Below are 17832 nucleotides of genomic sequence, written 5' to 3'. Positions count from 1 at the left end.
AAATCCAGAAGAGTGTGGTAGAACCCACTGGCTCATCCATTTGAGAAAGTTTATTTTCCTAAGATAAGGCCTAATTCTTTCTGCTGGAGATCACAGCTGAACTTGTCAGATGTTTTTGTGCTTCTTGGAACAATAGTCACACATGCTTTGTTTCTCTTGCCTGGTTGGAACAGGAGCTTAATGTGTATTTGTCTCTACAACCTGGGCTAAAGCTTTCTAGAACTTTTTTTTTCAGTACTTCAGTGGCAGCTGTTGTCCCATCCAGTCTCAGGACACAAATATTGACCAGAGCCTTTGTCCAATAACGACACTTTCAGTTATTTCTCTGCTGGCACAAGGCACTTCATCCTATCTCAATTACTAATAGAAAATTGAAGAGTAGCTAGAAAAATATTTGTGAACTGCATAAATCACCTTTTTAAAAATAGCTCTTTCTTGGAGGAAGGTGGGCAGCAAGACAACGTGTATCACTATGAATAGATACAAAAGTAATTTCAACATTTATTTTGAGAAATATTGTGCAATATTAGCCTCATCAAGCTTTTTCTGCTTGGCAGGATAACAGCATGTCAGCAGATGACCCTCCCTGTATTACCAAGTGCACAGCATATCTGGAAACAGACCTTATTTGTGCTTAGGCGTTAAACTACAGTTGGGAAAAATATCCCCAAAGGTTTTAAGCTTAGTAATAAGGAACAGCAGTCTTTGACATTTTAAATCATACCTTCTTTTTTTTTTTATTTAAAAAAGCCTAATATATAGGAATAGTGTGACAAAAACCAGGCCTGTAACTGGATCACTAGAAATTATTCAATCAATAAAGGATTAGGTAGAAAAACAGGAATCATAAAGTTACTTTTAAAAATAATGTGTGGTAGCAAGAAGACTTTCAGTGCTCTTCTATGTCTTGTTGTCTGTTATATATCTATATATATATCTTATATATAGTTATCTATATATCTATATATAAGCTTCCATAGTATCTATAGAAGCTTCAAAATGCATAGCTTTCTTCAGGCTCAAAGGAGATTTAGGTTATATTTAAGTTATATTTAGGTTATATTTCTCTCCTGTCTCGCTGCATTAACTGTACATTCCTAGGTTTCTGCCTTAAGCCCTTTTTTACAGACTCTAACCTTACTTGCCTTCTCCATGTGGGTATTCAGCAGGGATGTATTCAGTTTTTTGAGTCTGAGACACACACCTCCATCTCCCCAACAAGCAGATTTTTTTCCAGAAGAAGCCAGGACAAAAAAATTAGTGACCTAAGGAGCAAAGCAAAAGCCTGAGGTTGAACCAGCACTTTTCATTTTTGCACATTTTAAGGCCTGGTAGCTTGAATCACACTGCTAAGCTGAGCAGAAATTATGAATTTTTTTTTCCTGAATAATTTCTCTCTCCTTTCGAAATACCTAATGAGAGACTAAAGAGTTTTCCTTCCTTTCCTTCTTGTTTAGTCTCATATCAGGCCTGTTTTCCTATGTCCTTCTTTCCCCTGTTCTGCTTTGTTTGCCTGTGCTTCTTTTCCTCTTATCTTAAATTCACCACTGAAGTATTTTCAGTAAAATAATTCAGACTTCATTTTAAAAAGAAAATAATTTTTTAAGTGGTGAAAATGACACTTTGAAGTAAATTCTGCTTTGAATCTTCTGGACAAAGACACAAGGTAAGGGTGCTTTGGAATCCAGAGCTGTGTAGAGATAAAAAAGTGGAATGACACAGACATGAATGGTCATGGTAGGTGGAGCCAGATTGGTTGCTTGGCAAACTTGTCTTTGATTTGTCCAAGCTATGATGTAACTGAAAGTGTTAAACATCATTATCCTTCAGCCTTTTTATGTGTCTTAAAATATTTTAAACTAGAAATTGTGTGTGTACCATTAGACAGTATATGGAGCCTCTAAAAAAGAGTACTCAAAAATAATATAGTATAATTGAAGGCTGCAGTGTCATTAAATATCTTTAATTCCAGATGTCAAAAGTGATTGATTGATTAAACTTCTAAAGATTATTACAGTTGCACAAAATATAAATACTCGGGCAGATGTTTGTGGTGGTAGGGGAGTTGCTAAGCAGGGAAGTACTTCAGTACAAGCACTTTAAATGCTCCACTCCAGCATTGATGTATTTCCTTAGTGTGACTATTCAATTCCAAATTTCAACACTGTGACTTGGGACTCAGGAGTTCAGAGTGTTCTCTGTCCTTTTGCCCTGCTTGCATGTTCTTGCCCTTCTTTTGCATCCGAGCAGATATTTCTCTGCTACCACAGAGAGCTGCTTAAAATTAAATAATTAAAAAACAAGAACCAAGCAGAAAGAAGTGAATTATTTTCCATGTGTCCATGGAGTGGCACTGACACAGATGATTTTTGTTGGTTTAAACAGTCGTGGAGCCAAACCCTTTTACTGTTACATGGTGATAAATCCAGTCAAAACATGATTGGATTGTATATTAGTTGTCATACTTGTTTAGAATTTTTTAGACTTGTGTATTCAAGGGTGCAGAAGTAAAAGAAATTATGTATTTTCTCATTTTTCAGATTTGCTAAAAATTAACGAAGAATGGTGGAGGGTTAGGGTTTTTTAAATATAATGAATATACTGTAATTATTTTATGTTCAAAGATTTGTTTGCACAAGATCTTAATTGCAGCAGTATTACTTTAATTATTTTTTAATTGAGATATGCTGCTCCAGCTCTGTTTGGAAGTAGATATTTGTATGCGTAAGGGATTTTAAACTGACAAGCTTGCACTTTGCAGCTTTGGCTAACTCATGAAAGCCACATTTTTAGGATGGTTCTGTAGTTGTGCCAGTATCATACAGTAAATGTTCTGCTCTCAGAAGAAATTTGTGCATAGGCTGGGAGTTGAGCAGGCTCTGTCCTTGGTTCTTACAAGTCCCGTTTCCTTTGGAAGCTGATGTTGTGGCACTGGGCAGCCCCAAGGCCCTCCTGGCAGGGCTGGACACAGCTGGGGGCCAGCACAGCTGGGCACAGCTGGCACAGCTTTGGCTCGGCTGTGGGGGAAGAGCTGTGTGAGACATAATAAAAGGAGGGGCTGCTTGGCCTCTTGGCTTGGCTGCTGTCCTCAAGCTCAGCCTATGTCCCCAGGGCCAGCCCATGCCATGATTGTTGTGTCCTCTGTGAGCAGGATCCTCTCCCCTGGGCTGCTCCTTCTGCCTGCTTCCAACCCTTCCTCACTCTGGACTGGCCCTGTGGTCCCTGGGACTGACCTGGCCACTGTCACTGGCCTCACACTGACCTGGCCATTGTCATTGGCCTTACCCTGGCCTGGCCACTGTCCCTGGCCCCCACACTGACCTGGCCATGCCAGCCTGTCTCCCTGACTGTGCCTCCTCATCTCTGTGTCCCTGTCTGGCTGTCTCAGCTTCTGGCTGGCTGTCCCCAGCCCCACCCAGCTCATCTCTCTGGGTACATGTTGGTCAGGGCGCTGCCCCTTCCCCCTTGCTCCATGCTTTGCCTTCTCTTCTGGAGATGCTGATCCCTGGTGGTTCTTCAATTTTCAGTGCTTACCTTCGAAAAGTCTTGAGCTGGCACTTTGGTATTAGTTCTTCCCAGTAAGTTTTGTTCCCTTTGATGCTAAAAATCAAGCTTTATAATTCCTACCAGAGAGCAAATCGTGCACCACAACTTCCTGGTCTAATTTGATTCTGGGGAAGAGAGCAAGATTTTAAAATAGTATTATTTTCTTGATCTTAAAATATGAACACTGATCATAGTTTCTGCATTCTGCATTGAAAATTACTTCATCTGTTAACTATCTTTCCAATGTTTTATTGCTTCCCACCACCCTGTCTCAGAAATTGTGATGTGAGCTGCTGGGGCTGTGTAAAGTGTCCAGGCTATAGAGTAACATAGACAGTATAACTTTACTGTGATAATGAGAAAATAACCTATCAAATCAAAAGGAGAAAAACTGAATTATGGTGTGCCTCAAATGAGTTTAATTTTTTGGTAGCTAATTTTTAAGCTCACAATATTTGTAGGACATGCTAGCTTTACATTTTTATTTCAAATGAAAGGAAAAGTAGCCCTACTGCTTAAAAAATGTAGCTTCCTTTAGAAAACATAAATCCCAAAAGAAGGTAGAGTCTGAAATGAATATTTAAATTATTGGTCATGTTATAGCTCACACTGACTTCTAGAGGCTGCTTTTTGAGCAGTGTTTGGGTTTTCTGCTGTACTCTTTTTAGTTTACTCTGTGTCATAGACCATATGTATATACCAGTTGCTGATTTTTACATCAGTGTTGATCAGGGAGAAGTCACAAGTTAGAGAAACAAGTGAGCACCAAGAACAGACTCATACAAAAAGATCATGAGTTATTTAAGGTTGGAAGTTAAAAGGTAATTTCTAACTGTAGTATGAGAAACATCCTGAAAGACCTCCTGTTGGGAATAGTAATGTAGAGCATTATCACTGCATTTAATACGAAGCTTGGTCAGTTTGGGGTTGTCTGATATAGCCATGATGGGAAAAGGCTGGACTCTTTCACTGTTTATAGACCCTTCAGTCCCATATATTCTAAATCCAGGATATATTAAAATACCCAGAATTTTTGCTTTTGGCTTCGTTTGTTGACACTTTGAGTAATGTTTTCTGTAATAAAATAACTTCTCATTATTTTAATTCTGGTTTAGGGGAGATAAAATGTTCAGCCTCTCATGTAATGTATTTTATGCCAACAGATGACAATACCAAATTACTGTATAAATGGGAAAAGACATTCCTGATGAATATATATGTGTATTTGTATGGCTGGGAGACATTATGAAAGGGTCACTGCACAGTCAGCACGTGAGCTGGCTTATACTTGTTGACTAAGAAAATCCTGGTGTCTTTGACGTACAGCAAGAATATTTTAATATTTCATTATGTAGGGCAGCAAAGCAATGAGAGATGTAATCTGCAGAGCATATGAAGAGTCCAAATGCAGGAATTTTCAGTACATTAATACCTATAATAGTGAAATGCACTAAGGGTTGATGTGGTGCCCTTTCCACATCTTATCTTTATGAGATTTCAGTGATATGAACCAGAACTTTTTTTACTGTCAGGTAGTTTACAAACTTCTCACCCAACTCATTCAATTTCTTTCCTTTCCATGAAACATCATGCATCCTGTGATGGAAACATATGTAACTTTTGTTGGTTTTTAGCAGCATGTGTAAAATGCTAAAAACATGTTAAGTGTTTAACATACCAAAGCATGTTAAATGAGGACTGTTTTATTTAAGTGTATACACTTCTAATCAGTGTTTGATCTTAATAAATTATATACTCTCCAGCCTATGGAACCTGGCATCACATGAGTGGATGCTGTTGGCTTATGTTCTAGTTTCAGTTTAAATCCCACTGGCTGGTGAGCTGCAATTAGCTCCATAACCCAGCCAGAGAGAATTTACCATTCAAGCTTTCCAAGTAGATTTGTGTAGTCCATCAAAGAACAAATAGATTATGAAGGGATTTGATGTGGCATTTACTGCTAATGGGGCCTTACTGCTGCAAGAGCAGAACAAAAGGAAAGTGTTCTTTTAGATGCTGTTGGAAATAAAGGGACATTGTCGTAGTGAATTTTATACAGACTTTTATACAGACTCTTTTATACAGGGACTCTTCTGCTCTTCCCAGTAAAGGCACTTTGTGGACAGTCACTGAGACTTCATTTCCCCAGCAGCCAAGCTGATGATCCTGTCTGGAATCTCCACTTCCATTTGCACAGTGCTGCCCCATCTCCTTTGCTAAAGTGGTGCTTGACTCAGCTGTGCTGAGCAGTTTTAACTCACCAAGTTGACAGAAAATGTTCGGAAGGTGGAAGGAGGGAGGGTCCCATCTGTTTTGTGTCAGCAGTCTCAGGTTGTGGTTGGATACTGTGGTTAAATCCTGACCCATCCCTCTGCCAGTGTGAGCTCCCTCACTCCTGTGAGCTTTGCTGCAGGTGCAAGGGAAGCAGCAGCAGCATCCCTGCCAGGGAGAGCCAGAGATTCCAGTCAGGAAATGCCAAACCATTCCTTCAGTTCATCCTGCTCTGGTTCTGTCTGTTTGACACGTGGGGATGCCCTGGGAGCTTGGTCAGCCCCCCCGAGATGCTGCTGCTGTGGTGGCAGGAGGCAGGAGTCTGAAATGAGTTGGAGGCACTGTAGTTGTTATATCCAATATTTCTTGCAGTGTTCCTTGTTTTTCAGCACAGGAAAGCACACAACATAAGATGCTCACTTACATCCACTCTGAACTTGTATTACTCTTTTACTGAGACAGACCGTGCAGTAGTATATTTTAAGCAAATTATAAATCTGAGAAATAAAAGTTATCAGGCATAAGTAAATCAACTTGAAGCTGTGTATTTGATAAAGTGCTGTACTTAATGAGCTTTTTTTAAAAGAAAACATTTCAAATAAGAGAAAAAAATTAGAGTACAATTTGCTCTATAACAATTCACTGAAATTTATTTAAACTATTAGGTGAAAATTTGTTTTGAGATATTTGAGAAGAGAGTTAATTTCTGTTCACACGAGGACTTCACTATTGTTTCAGAAAACACATTGCAGAAGAGTGTAAACAAATTACTGTTTTTCAGAGATAAGCAAAATGTAAGCTCCAGGAAGCAAATGTCAATAAATAGACAAACAAAGTTCAAAAAGATGCAAAAGAAGCTTGTCTCTGCTTATAGAAAATACTGAAAGGGATCCTCCTAGGAGCAGATGGCTTTTCTTTCCATTTTTGTTCGTATGAGTACAGGCAGAACTTTTCTCACTATTCCAAAGCAGGCTTGGTAGCTGTCAAATCATAAGAACTTGCAAAACTGCAATTTCCAAACTTCGGTGTTAATACTTGTGGTGAGATGAAAAGAAAAACAGTTCTATAGACATTTGCTTCCATATATTCAGTCTTATAAATTCAGATTTAAAGTTTTGCTCTTTAGTTGCATTTTGGGCTGAAGTATCACTGTTTCAGGAGGTCAGGGAAATCTCAGAGAATTTGACAAAGAATTTTTAAAATTTCATAAATGTTTTGAAGAGAATCCAAGCATGATCTTTAGAGAAAATAAAGTGATTTTTAAAATTTTTCATGGTTACACTGTTTCACAGTTTCTTCAGTTGAATATTTGTCCTTTTATGATGGTATAAAAGGACAAATAGAAGATTGCTGTTACAGAATATCCTGATTGCTCTTACAGAAGATTGCTCTTACAGAATATCCTGATCAGCCGCATCTGTTCTTGTTGGCTTTGCATTTATTTGGCTATGTTCATATAATGCCTCTGTAGTAATGTTCCTTGAGAAAGACTTTGTAGTCCTTAGACAGGAAACAGGTATGTTTGCAGTTCCTTGTGTATCCTTGACCATTTTTCCTGTGTACAGTTCAAGAAAGACAATACTCTTCTCATTCTTAGATATTTAATTTCTAAGGATCCTACTGGTATTACCCTCACTCTGAATTGCTATTGAAGAACACTTCTTCTGCTTTAAGTGAATCCAGACAAATTATAAAATCTTAGAAACAAATCAGGTTTCTCAAAAGTTTTAATGCTCCTTCTGAATTTTAAAATATCTGTTGGTGGCTGAACAGAATCCTCCTTTACTTACTACCATCTATGAATCAATTTGGAGGGATGGTAAACTGCTCTGGTTTTGATTACTTAAATACATCAGCAATTGCAAATAATTTCTCAAATCTCAATTTTAGATTTGCTATCAGGATACAAAGAGATAATTTTGGCTGATCAAACGGCTATAAATAATTTTTATAGCATGTGCTTATTTTTATGACCTATCTTTTGATGTATGTGGGAAAAAAGGTTTCACAAAATAATTTGGTTCAAACAATTAAATCATGATTCTGGAAATGGCAATTCTAAAGAATGAATGAAAGAAATTCCCCTGTAAAAATTTCAGGAAATGTGGGAATCTTTCAGTAGCACTCTCCCACCTCTAGTCATGGAAATTGGACAGCATTTCAATTCATTAGTGGGTATTCATTATACCAGTCCCCTCAAAATTCTTTTACAGAATTTCATTGAGTTTCTGTTAGTGTAACCTGTGAGGGTTACACAGAAATTCTATGTCCTGATGTCAGTAATAATCCAGGTAATTAACAGTTAGTACGCAGATTACTAGTAATTATACAGGATTACTGTTTACCTTTATTTATGATTTTGGAATAATAAATGTTTATGGGATTAATATCCAAAACAAATAGCATCCTATTTTAATTGCCTTCCTATGTAACTAAATAAGTAAGCAGAAGATGAGATGTGAAATCAGACAAGAAATTAAACCATATTTCAGTAGAATAGACTATTACTCAAATCTTAACACCTGCGTGCATATGGAGACACAGTAGGAGAACAAAAACTTCTGGTTTAATTTGATATTTAACAGTTCAGTATTTAGAAATGATGCTTCCTACCCTTCCTCTAGGAAAAAAATGTCAGTCTTATATCTGATTTCTATGAAGATTCTTCCCCTTAAATAAATCTAGTTTTTGTAGCATCTCTCAAACATAACCTGTTTATATGGGCCAGACATACAATCAGTAGCAAACTTTTAACTGCCAATGCAGGTTATGTTTGTATATTTGTGTAATTCAACTTACTGCCTTCACATGAAATTGGCATTTACCTTCCAGCCACGTGAATACTTTCTGTATATGAAAGGGTTATTTGTCTGGTTTACCTTCCTATGTCTTTTCTGCTTTGTCAAGAAAATTCACTTAACACAGTCATATTCATCTTGAGCTTATCAACCCCCTTTGGGTATGTAAAGATTTAAAATATGTATAAGAAATGGTATTGCACATACCTTTTTCAGGGATGAAAACCTTATTATCTAAATCTTCTATTAAAAATTGTGTTTAGCTTTATCATTGTCTCTGGAAAATAAAAAATTAGTGATCACGTTCTTTCAGTGTATTGGCAGAGTTGTATTTGGAGGCTCAAGAAAGCCAAAGGGCTTTTGCTGCTTCTTTAAGTAGGTCTGCAGAGGGATTTAAGGAAATTGGCAATAATGGAGTGATATCAACATGCAAATGACAGACAGACTGACTGTTTTCTGGGCAGATCATATGCTGTGCTTAATCCCTGTTTCTTTGTGCCTGTGTGATTTAGGGTTTGGAGAACAACCATCTGCTTGGCTCAGTGTAGACAGCACAGAGTGGATACTGTTGAACTTTGGGGGAGTGATAGCTGGAGGAATATTTATCCACCAGCTGAAGACATCTTTTTTAATATATATCTCCTCATTTTCACAGTCTTCTTGATAGCTTTTAATGATCACTTGGCTTTTGTGGTGTTTATACCAGAATGTCTCTGTATGGTCCCCCTGTTTCCTCTTCCCACCCTCCCAAGACTCTGGTTTATAGGGAAGCCTTCATTCCACCCTTCTTACAAAGAATGTGCAGAATTCATGGTTCAGATTCTGAACTGCCTTCAGTTCAGTTCCCAAATCAGAAATGCATCTCTAAAAATGGAGGTTGGCTTCAGTAGTGCATGTCACACCCATGTTTCCTTCTGTGGAATCAGAATTGGGGGTGAATTCATGAAATGCTGGATTCTTTGAGTGAGTCTCAGCTGAAGGCTCCATGCTGTAGGGATTGCTTCTCTTCCTCCTGAGTTTGACAAAGCCCAAAGTGAATCTCTTGGGGTTCTCATCTGACTCAAGTCCTCTGTCTCCCAGCCAAAAGCAGGATAAATTAACCCTCCCAAAGCTCTCTGCTGGCACAGCCAGATTGCTCCCCACTTGTGAGCCAGCTTGGCTGGGGTTCAGCCATGGGTGTGCAGTCCTGCTCTGATAACAGACCTGCATGCTTTCCTAAATGCAGTGATCCTGAGCTGAGTGACCCAGCAGTCATTTGGCTTTCACTCTGTGTAGCTGATTGCAGATACTGTGTGATTTTTGGGTGGACAAATCAATGCAATTTGGCACGGATTACCTATGGGAGTATTGAGTACAGTTGTTTTCTTTTATTTACTAGCTAAGCTTGTATTTTGGTCATTAGCAGAGTTATGCAGCCACATCTAAAAATAAATATGAAAAGAGTTTTGTTTTTCTCTACTCTTTTCCTAGTTATCTTTAGAGCTTGACACTGCCTGGCACAGAACTTGTACTATGCAGTCTCCAGTGGCCTTTCAGAAAGGCTTTTCAGGCTTTGTTGACCCATTTCCTGGATTAGTCTGGCTAAGTTATGGATTATTTTGTCTATTAAGCTTTTTCTTGTGTCCAGTAATTCAAGAATGGCATATTGGCATAATAATGTATTCAATTAGTTGAGTTTCTGAATCTATGTTTATAACTCTTTACAAAAGTCTGAAGAAGTAAGTGGTAATACTTTGATTTCCTGCAATAGAGAAGACAGTAACTTGTCAAGTAGACTTTGTGTTTGGTGGGGTTTTTTTAATCATGCTTAAATAAGTACTTAAATTCTAGAACAACAGGAAGCAGGCAGAATGATACATTTGTTGATGTAGGATGTCAGATAATTTAGTACAAATTACAGATTCTTTAAATACTTGAAAACAGTGAAGGTCAGGAAGCCTCCATTCAAAATTTTCCAGCGTATGTATAATATTTTACAGGATGTCTGTCTGTAGACTGCAAAGGAGTAATCTGTAAAAATCAACTTGTTTGTTGTTTTTCATGTTGTCTATTTATGCCCTGACAAATGAGCATCGGATGTAGTGTGGAGTCTGCAGAGCAGCAGAGGGTTCAAGGTTACAGCCAGCCTCGATTGTGTCCTGCAGCACGAGGAAACTGGGCTCAGGCTGTGCTTTGGAATGGTTTGTTTTCAGTAAACAACTGGGAAGGCTTGGAACAACACCTTGGTGGCTTCCTCAAACAATTTAATCAATGGCTTCAGTGGTTTAGAAAAGGAAAGTAATTAGAAGTCCTGCTGTTTATAATTTGTTTGATTCTATCAGACAAAAGTTTTCCTCACAGTCATTTTACTGCTGATATTCCTGAAAAGATGCATTTCAGAGTACATGTGGAGCAATAATTTTGTGTTGAGTTAGTGGCTGTCATCTTCAAAATAAGAAAATTCCAGATTAGCTGTCTGTATTGCACACTTAATTTTATTTATATTATGTATTTTATATTCTTCTGTACTGCATACAGAGCATTTAGAGAAAGAAGGAAGGAAAGAAAGAGGGAAAGAGAAGGACAACACTGGTACAAAGAAGCTGTGTGGGCTCTACAAGCTTTTCAGTCAGTGGAAGTGGTTAGCCTGGGCTTTATTACCCAAGTGTGTTAGATGCTCTCAAGTTTGGTCTCTTCCATAGGTTCTGCAAGTAAAGCAGTTATTTTCTAAAGTTTTTCTCTAGCTCAGCACAGCTGGGGCTACATCAGGTGCCTTCATATCAGAGTGAACATTGCAAATTCACCTTCCATGGCCAGTTAGAGTGTAGTGAACATCTGGGAGACAACTCCCAGAATGCAGTGAAAACATGTTTGCAGTTTGTGTTCTGCCAGGGGACATCAAGTTAAGCTGTGGGAAATAGTTGCTGAAAGCAGTCATTTCAATATCAACTTCTAGTGGTGCTGATTGAGATGCACTGATAAATGTCTTTGTGGAGTACAGACTGAAGCTTTATCTGTGGCCACTAAAATGCAGCATAACCAGACTTAATTTCCCTAGTGAAACTATGAAAGCCTCACAAACCATACCATCACTGCTGAGTAATTTAAATAAACTTCGTGTTCCATTAAATGACATCCAGAACTTTCTGTAAAAGATGCTGACAAAATCCATTTCTTGCAGTGGTAAAAGCAGATAATAATCAGACAGATACACACTTTAACACTATGCAGGAACATGAAGATTACCTTTATTATTTATACAAAAGTGTATCATTTTACTATTCCCTAGGAGAGACACTGATCTACAACCACTGTGTTCAAATACTGTGAAGTACTTGCAGGTGTCCTCTTTATACATAAGAAAAATTCTGATTTCCCCTTCATTCATGCTTTTTGTTAGAAGTGTTCAGTTATTATGCACTCTGGAGAATTGAGTATTGTTTTGGTGTCTGATGAGGAAGCTTGTATTCAGAAGAGATTTGAAATTAAAAATGCTGATACTGGATAAGTTTTATGACTTTCAAAGGTGTTAGAATTAAAATACTCCTTCTAGACTCTTGAATCATCATAATTCACAGCATAATAATATAATGTAGCTAAAAAGGCTGGGTTTTTTCACAGTTTGGTTTCAATTGAGTCTTCTACATCAGTAAATTAATGTTCTAATTCTTTCCAAATCAAAGTTTGAAGTCACTGACATCCAGAAAGTATTTTAGAACTGTCACCCTTCAGAACTCAGGTTTGGGTTTTAAGATGTACAGACTGGAAACCATCACTTTCAGGAATTTTCAATTATAGGTATTTTGATGACAGGAAGGGCTTTTTTAGAGCATCTCATTGTACCAAATATTTTGAATATTTCTAAGGGTATTTGGTATTATTTTTCTCAGTAATAGCTGCCAAAACTTTATAGGTTTTTAGGGCACTGTTTGAGAATCTTTGTATCTGATTGTAGGAAACAATTGTCAGATTTTAAAAAAAATAAATATTCCTAGATGTCTTAAGATGTTTGGTGTGGAATGAAAGGGAGTGAGAAGCCCAGTTGAAAACAAAAACTTAGTTTAAAGCAAAAAGTATACTCCAAAATATTTTTAAAATTTTCTGGGAAAGGAACAATGGTGGTTTTGCATAAAAGGGGCATTTTGACTTTTTACTGAGATTTTTTTCAAGCAGGCACCAGTTTCTAACCTTGTTTTCAAAGGACACTATTTCCAGTTTCTTTCTAACCATTCACTGCTGGCTGCTGTTTCATTCACATGAGGGAACAAAATGGACTTTTTATCATCATCCTTACCTTGAGTGTTCCAAAGCAGTTTGTTTTCTACCAGCACAATATTAATTATGCCACTGACAATAATATCAAACATTTGCAGCAGTAATTCACTGAGCCTTTTAGCAAAGCCCTCTATCCTCAGTCCTCTCAAGCCTCTGCCTTTGGTTGTGTGAGTTCTGGGGGACTCTTGGAGAATGGAGTTTGGAAGCACAAGCTGTTATTTTGTGGTTTGACTTTTTTGTCCCAAGAATGAATTCTTCTTTTCCTAAACAACCGTCTCCAAATCTTTGTCCCACTGTGTTTATGAACTGAGTTTTACTCCAGCCAAGAAAATCTGCATACATTATGGAAGAAAAAAGATTTGTCAAAACATGTAACAAAAAAATTACTTAAAACTGTAGTTTATTAATTATCATGTGAATATAGTGACTCTCCACAGTCACACTTCTTTTTGGGGACATTATTGCTAGATAAGCAGTAGCTTTGGGAAGGTAATACAGGCTGTCTTACTGATAACACAAGCCATGTCCTCAGGGAAACATCATACATTCCAGCATATTTCAGGAAATTTCATAAATTTCAGCATATCTCACATGTGTCAGGCATGTCTGCTTCTCAGGATGGGACTTTTTTTCTAAAGGAAATATATTTTTGGTTTTCCCTGAAAGCACATGGCTTTGTCTCTTAGGTAAATTACACTGTCTTAAAAAAAACTCCAAAAGCATCCCATCATCTGATTCATGAGTCTTACCCTAAATCTAGTGGGACTTGTTAAAATATTCACATCTTCCTTTAAGTATCTTTCTAATGATGAACACTCTATTATTGTCCTCTTTTAACCTCTTGACTCCTAGAATGAATAAGGTATGAATGTATTCACTAGGAATCTTTTCATTTTCTTTGGAACTTGGCAGTATGATTTTATTTTTTTCCCCCTACTTGGAGTTACAAAGACGTTTAGAAGTTTAGCCTTGGATCAGTGACCAGAACTGAGTGCTGGATACACAGAAGGCCATGCAGAAGATGCACATAATACTGTTTGAAGCCATTGTTAAGCTTTGCTGGGATTTGTGCTAAGACGTGGAAATCTTTGCAAGTGGTATTGAAAGGGAGATGTAGTACAGTGTATCTGAAATGTAGAAATACATTCAGATAGTATTATAGCAAGCTGAAAACAGAAGCTGCACTAGTCAAATAAGAGGTAGAAAAACTTAGCACTTGGCAATTTATGTGTTTATCATATGCTTTTTGAAAATCCCTCAGAAAATGGTACATTTTAATGTAATTTTGAAATTTTTGACATGTTGTTACAGTTCTTTCTTATTACTTTATTTTCTTCAGGAATCCAAAATGTACTCAGCTTATTCTGTGCCGTGCTTACAGAAAATAAGGTTCTCTTTCACTCAGCAAGTTTTCAAAGGCTCAGTGATGCCTGTAGGGCTCTGGAGTCTTTGATGTTTCCCCTCAAATACAGGTGAGTTAAGTTTGGATTCTTTGAACTCATGAAATAATTTTATAACTCATTCTGTAACTTTTATTACAAATACAATTTATTACAAAACCAAATTACTTTTACTTTTTGTTTGTCCCAAACAAAAGGAGTTGTGCTATAGTTGCTAAAATAAGCAAAGTTATTAATGATGCAAATCCTGGTGTGTACACATCATTAATAAAAATCTGGTTACATTGTGGCAGTGAAAACAATTAAAGGAGAAATTCCACCTGCAAATGTAGGGTAGAAACCCTACTCACAACCCAGAAGATTCTGTGGCTCAAAGGTAGCAGCTACATTAGTGTGTATCAGTTTTAAGTCACTGACAAATGTCCACCAGAGAATAAATTTAAGTCAACAAACTGATCCTCTCTAAAATGCCACAGGTGGATCCAGAATTTTGAAATGAAAAACTTAATGTCAATCAATTTGGTTTGTTTAGCAGGAAAACATCTAATTCTGAATCATCTGTTTCAAACTATGCTTGTATTTTAATAGCTTGTTTTATTTAAAATATTTCAGAGATTGGTTTCATTATAATATACAATAAGAAGGAAGAACTGGAAATTGAGTTTTGGCACATGTTTCTTAAGGTTTAACTAATAATGAGTGTATATTTTAATAACTATGAATTAGGTGTAGAAATTAATTGATCAATTTAGATCCAGCTCTTGATGTTGTTTTGATAAACACACAGAGTTCTAAAAATTTTCAAACCAAGTAAACAATGCCTGAAATAGTGTTCTTTAGTTGTCATTTCAAGATGAAAACAAAATATTTTGTTTAGAGACTTCTTATAAAATGATATTTTGCAAAAAGCTGAAGTGTAGGTGTATGGCCACAAAGGAATCATGTTTTTAAAATGAATGTATTGTTTATAACTTTAGTGTCCCTGATTAACAGGAAGATTTTTTTTTTAAGAAAAAAGCTGGTTTATGTGAAAGGATACTCAGAAGCTTTTATTCTATTGAATTTATTCTTTTCACAGTTATCCCTATATCCCAATTCTTCCTGCCCAGCTGCTGGAGGTTCTCAGCTCCCCAACGCCTTTCATCATTGGGGTGCACTCTGTCTTTCGCAATGACATCCACGAGCTGGTGAGTGTTGCTGCCCCTCCCAGCCCAGAGCCTGCCCTGCTGCTCAGCTCAGAGCCCTCCTGGGTGCCTGGGAGGTGGTGGGTGAATAATTCACATTATCTTCAAAATATTACTGTAAAAAAGCAAGGCAAGACAGTCTGGACAAGAAAAAAAAGAAAACGTGTTTTGTTTTTTTTGTAAATACATTGAGACTGTAAAATAGAGGGAAATTATTTGATTCTAGTGCAGGAGGAGAAGGAATGGATCCATTTCTGGCTTTGTCATCTATTTGTCCTGAGTTTGAGCAATTCAGTTAGGATTTTCAAGTATTCTCAATTGTTTTATTTTATCCTTTTAAAGTATGTGTTTGGAGGAACTGAACCAGGGTTGCAAAAGGTGCTTTGAAACATGAAATTTTACTTCTAGCTGCCCTCACTGTGTTCCTTTGCAAGCAGCCTGTTAGATATCTCATGTCTCTGAACACAGACCTGGAACATCCAGAAACAAAAGTCACTTTTGAAAGTTTAGCCTAATTTCATTTTCTTTGGTTTAATTTCATTTTTCAGGGCTAGATTCAGTAATAGAAAGTATTTGGAGTATTTCCTGTATCAAAAACATTCTATACATTAAAGTTGGTACTGTTTTAATTTGGTTTTTTAAACTAATGTGGAGATCATTGTGCAGAAATTTGAACTGTTGTGTTTTTTTAAGCTATGCTCACTGAATGTACTTTTACTATTTGTCCCTTACAGTTAGATGTAATCATAGCAGACCTGGATGGGGGCACAATTAAAATTCCTGAATGTATTCATCTGTCCCAGCTGCCAGAGCCACTGCTGCACCAGACTCAAATGGCACTTTCTCTGGTAGGTGTAGAAAAAATCCCCACTTTTCAGCCTCTCACCTATTTGTAAAGTATGAAAAATTTCAATATTAAACTTTTAAGCACACAGGAAATGAGATTTAATAGAATGATTCATGCATCATTCCTGTTTTTAGAAGAGTTAATTCTCTGTAGTTCAAGTTAATAGCATCAGTAATGGAAATCTAAAATGTATTTTCATTGTTCAAGAGGTAGAGATTTTCCTTTATAATGTTTTTTTTAATAAGAGTATTTGAGCAGCATTATTACTATGCATTTCTGCTGCCTTTCTGTGTTTATAAATTCATTTCAACTGTACATTTTCTTGAAATTTAGCAAATTAATCACCCTTTAAAGTTTATTTGTGTGATGCCCCTGTTTCAGAATTTAGGAATGATGAATTCTACATTAGCCATAAAAAGTACTTCAGTTTGTCTTTTTGCTATCATTATAATAAAATAGAAATCACCTTATTTGGAGGTTTCTGAGTAAATCTTATCTTCAATAGAAAAATTTTTAGTCTGTTAATCTGTTTCAGCTGAATTGTCTCTAGAATCCCTAATGGTATTGATCATTTTCATGGACTGTGGTAGGAGTTTTTGATAACTAACTCCCATATAGAAACCTGAAGCTGAGAAGTTAATTCCATATTTATTTCCATACAGTCTTCACAATTTAATTCAATTTATCATTTGAGATACTCCATGTCAGTGAATTTGAGAAAGGAAATAAAAAAATCTTTTTCTCAGCAAAATGAAGGAAAAAAGATTATGTTTTCAAAATTCTCTAGGTTTTGCATCCTGATTTGGAAACAGCAGATTATGCATTCCCTCCCCCACGAACAGCTTTATCACACTCCAAAATGCTGGTAAGATTTCGGTGTTATTTTCTGTGTTTGACTTTCATAAATGGAAAACTGTTGAAATTTTAAACTAGCTTTCTTTAAAGAATTTGTGTTTGCTTTTCCATATATTTGTAGTATTACTGGTGGAGCTAAGAAATGCATTTTCCCCTCTAATAGCATTATTATGGGTTAGAAGTTTTATAAAATCCAAAAGCCAGTTCAATTTAAGAGCACACATTGGGGCTTTTGGGGTAGATATACTTGAAAATGTGAGATTCTTACGTGGTACAATATATTTGTTGTACTTATTTCTGGCTTTGAGATTGAGATTTTTCATTGGTGAAGACGGGGAATGTCATCCAGACTTTGTCTAAACTAATGGAAGAATTCAGCCATGACCTCCCTTTGAATAGGGAGGTTTCAAATTTATATAATTTTGTATCAAAAAAAGAATTTTGTTACGTCTGAAAGAAATGACCATGTTTTCAAGTAGTCAAAAAAGTCAGGGTACAAATGTACCTGTTAAAACTGTAGAGAGCAGCAGAAAATGAGCATATCTGTCAGTAAAGTGAGCCATACAAAATTTAAATTAAAAATACAACAGCATGGATCATATTCCAGTGCAGAATAAACAGCCGTCTAGTAAAATACTCCAATAATATATTCCAGCTTTATATAATTTTAAATATAC

At 36.6% G+C, this 17832-nt stretch overlaps 1 protein-coding gene across 11 annotated transcripts in view; it reads left to right on the top strand.

The window, feature by feature from the left end:
• SBF2 (SET binding factor 2) overlaps window positions 1-17832 on the top strand; it is a 230524-nt gene that overhangs the window by 117687 nt on the left and 95005 nt on the right. For all 11 annotated transcript variants that reach the window (XM_064425493.1, XM_064425489.1, XM_064425488.1 and 8 more), the window contains 4 exons: window positions 14209-14341; window positions 15348-15456; window positions 16188-16301; window positions 17088-17165. In XM_064425493.1, the coding sequence (XP_064281563.1) occupies window positions 14209-14341; window positions 15348-15456; window positions 16188-16301; window positions 17088-17165 (434 nt within the window). The remainder of the gene's footprint in view (window positions 1-14208; window positions 14342-15347; window positions 15457-16187; window positions 16302-17087; window positions 17166-17832) is intronic.

The sequence above is a fragment of the Passer domesticus genome, chromosome 6 (assembly GCF_036417665.1).
Source record: "Passer domesticus isolate bPasDom1 chromosome 6, bPasDom1.hap1, whole genome shotgun sequence".
Classification (NCBI taxonomy): Eukaryota; Metazoa; Chordata; class Aves; order Passeriformes; family Passeridae; genus Passer; species Passer domesticus.
Note: the sequence above shows the minus strand (reverse complement) of the source record. Positions and strands in the feature narration are given on the sequence as shown.